The sequence below is a fragment of the Helobdella robusta genome (assembly GCF_000326865.2).
Source record: "Helobdella robusta unplaced genomic scaffold HELROscaffold_45, whole genome shotgun sequence".
Lineage (NCBI taxonomy): Eukaryota > Metazoa > Annelida > Clitellata > Rhynchobdellida > Glossiphoniidae > Helobdella > Helobdella robusta.
Genome location: NW_008705095.1, coordinates 1,060,281 through 1,061,134, shown reverse-complemented (window position 1 = coordinate 1,061,134; position 854 = coordinate 1,060,281). Strand labels below are relative to the sequence as shown.

Sequence of the window (854 nt, the reverse complement as noted above, 5' to 3'; positions counted from 1 at the left end):
AAAATGGGCATATATATATATATATATATATATATATATATATATATATATATATATATATATACATGTTGGTAATAGACCATAATTTTTACAATATTCTATAAATTCTACCGAATGTTTGGCGTTAATATGTTTGTAGTTCGTTTTTTAGATTTTTCTCACTAAAGTTTTTTGGTGAACGTTTAGTTTATTAAAATTCAAAATAAACTTATTTTTCGAATTCATGCTGCAAATAAGGCCATATTTCGATTCCGAATGAATCATCGTCAGTGCTCCTTGCTGTATATATAGGGAAATATTGACTTTGTCAAGATTAACTTTGACGTTGTAAAAATTAACTTTGGTGTTGTAAAATTGAACTTTGATGCGAATTAGGTGTCAGGTTTCTTAATTGGCTGGACGTCTAAAAAACCTTTTGAATGTGATAGGCGGGAATATTTTTGCATTCGAACACGAACATTGCGTCAACAATGCCAGGCACCTTAGCCATTACACCATCGCGCCGCCCAGTAATTTGAAAAATTCTGAACTTACCTTTCCTGCACTCATCAGGTAGGTTTCCAAACTGCTCACTGTACGTTGTTATTTCCTTCGAAGAGTTGGAGTCCAATTCATGGAACTTCAAGTCCAACAAGCAGGACATCTCAGCGTTAGGACAGCTGGTCCTGTTGTCTTCGGGGTAGATCATGTTGATAGTGGGAGTTAGCAGAGGCGGAGGTAGAGCTAACAGCGACATCGCCATTATTATAACGAGAAACCATCTTATTATTATCATACTCTCTACCACGGTTAGTATCTGCAAAAACAAAAATATCAAAAATTCCTCATCAGTATTTTGATTCAAACTAGCATGA

At 34.5% G+C, this 854-nt stretch overlaps 1 protein-coding gene across 1 annotated transcript in view; it reads right to left on the bottom strand.

The window, feature by feature from the left end:
• Positions 1-266: 266 nt before the first annotated feature.
• HELRODRAFT_178008 (hypothetical protein) overlaps positions 267-854 on the bottom strand; it is a gene marked incomplete at both ends in the record, with an annotated part of 2,677 nt that continues 2,089 nt past the window's right edge. Inside the window, 2 exons of the mRNA XM_009026148.1 lie at positions 267-338; positions 413-796. Coding sequence (XP_009024396.1) covers positions 267-338; positions 413-796 — 456 coding nt within the window. The remainder of the gene's footprint in view (positions 339-412; positions 797-854) is intronic.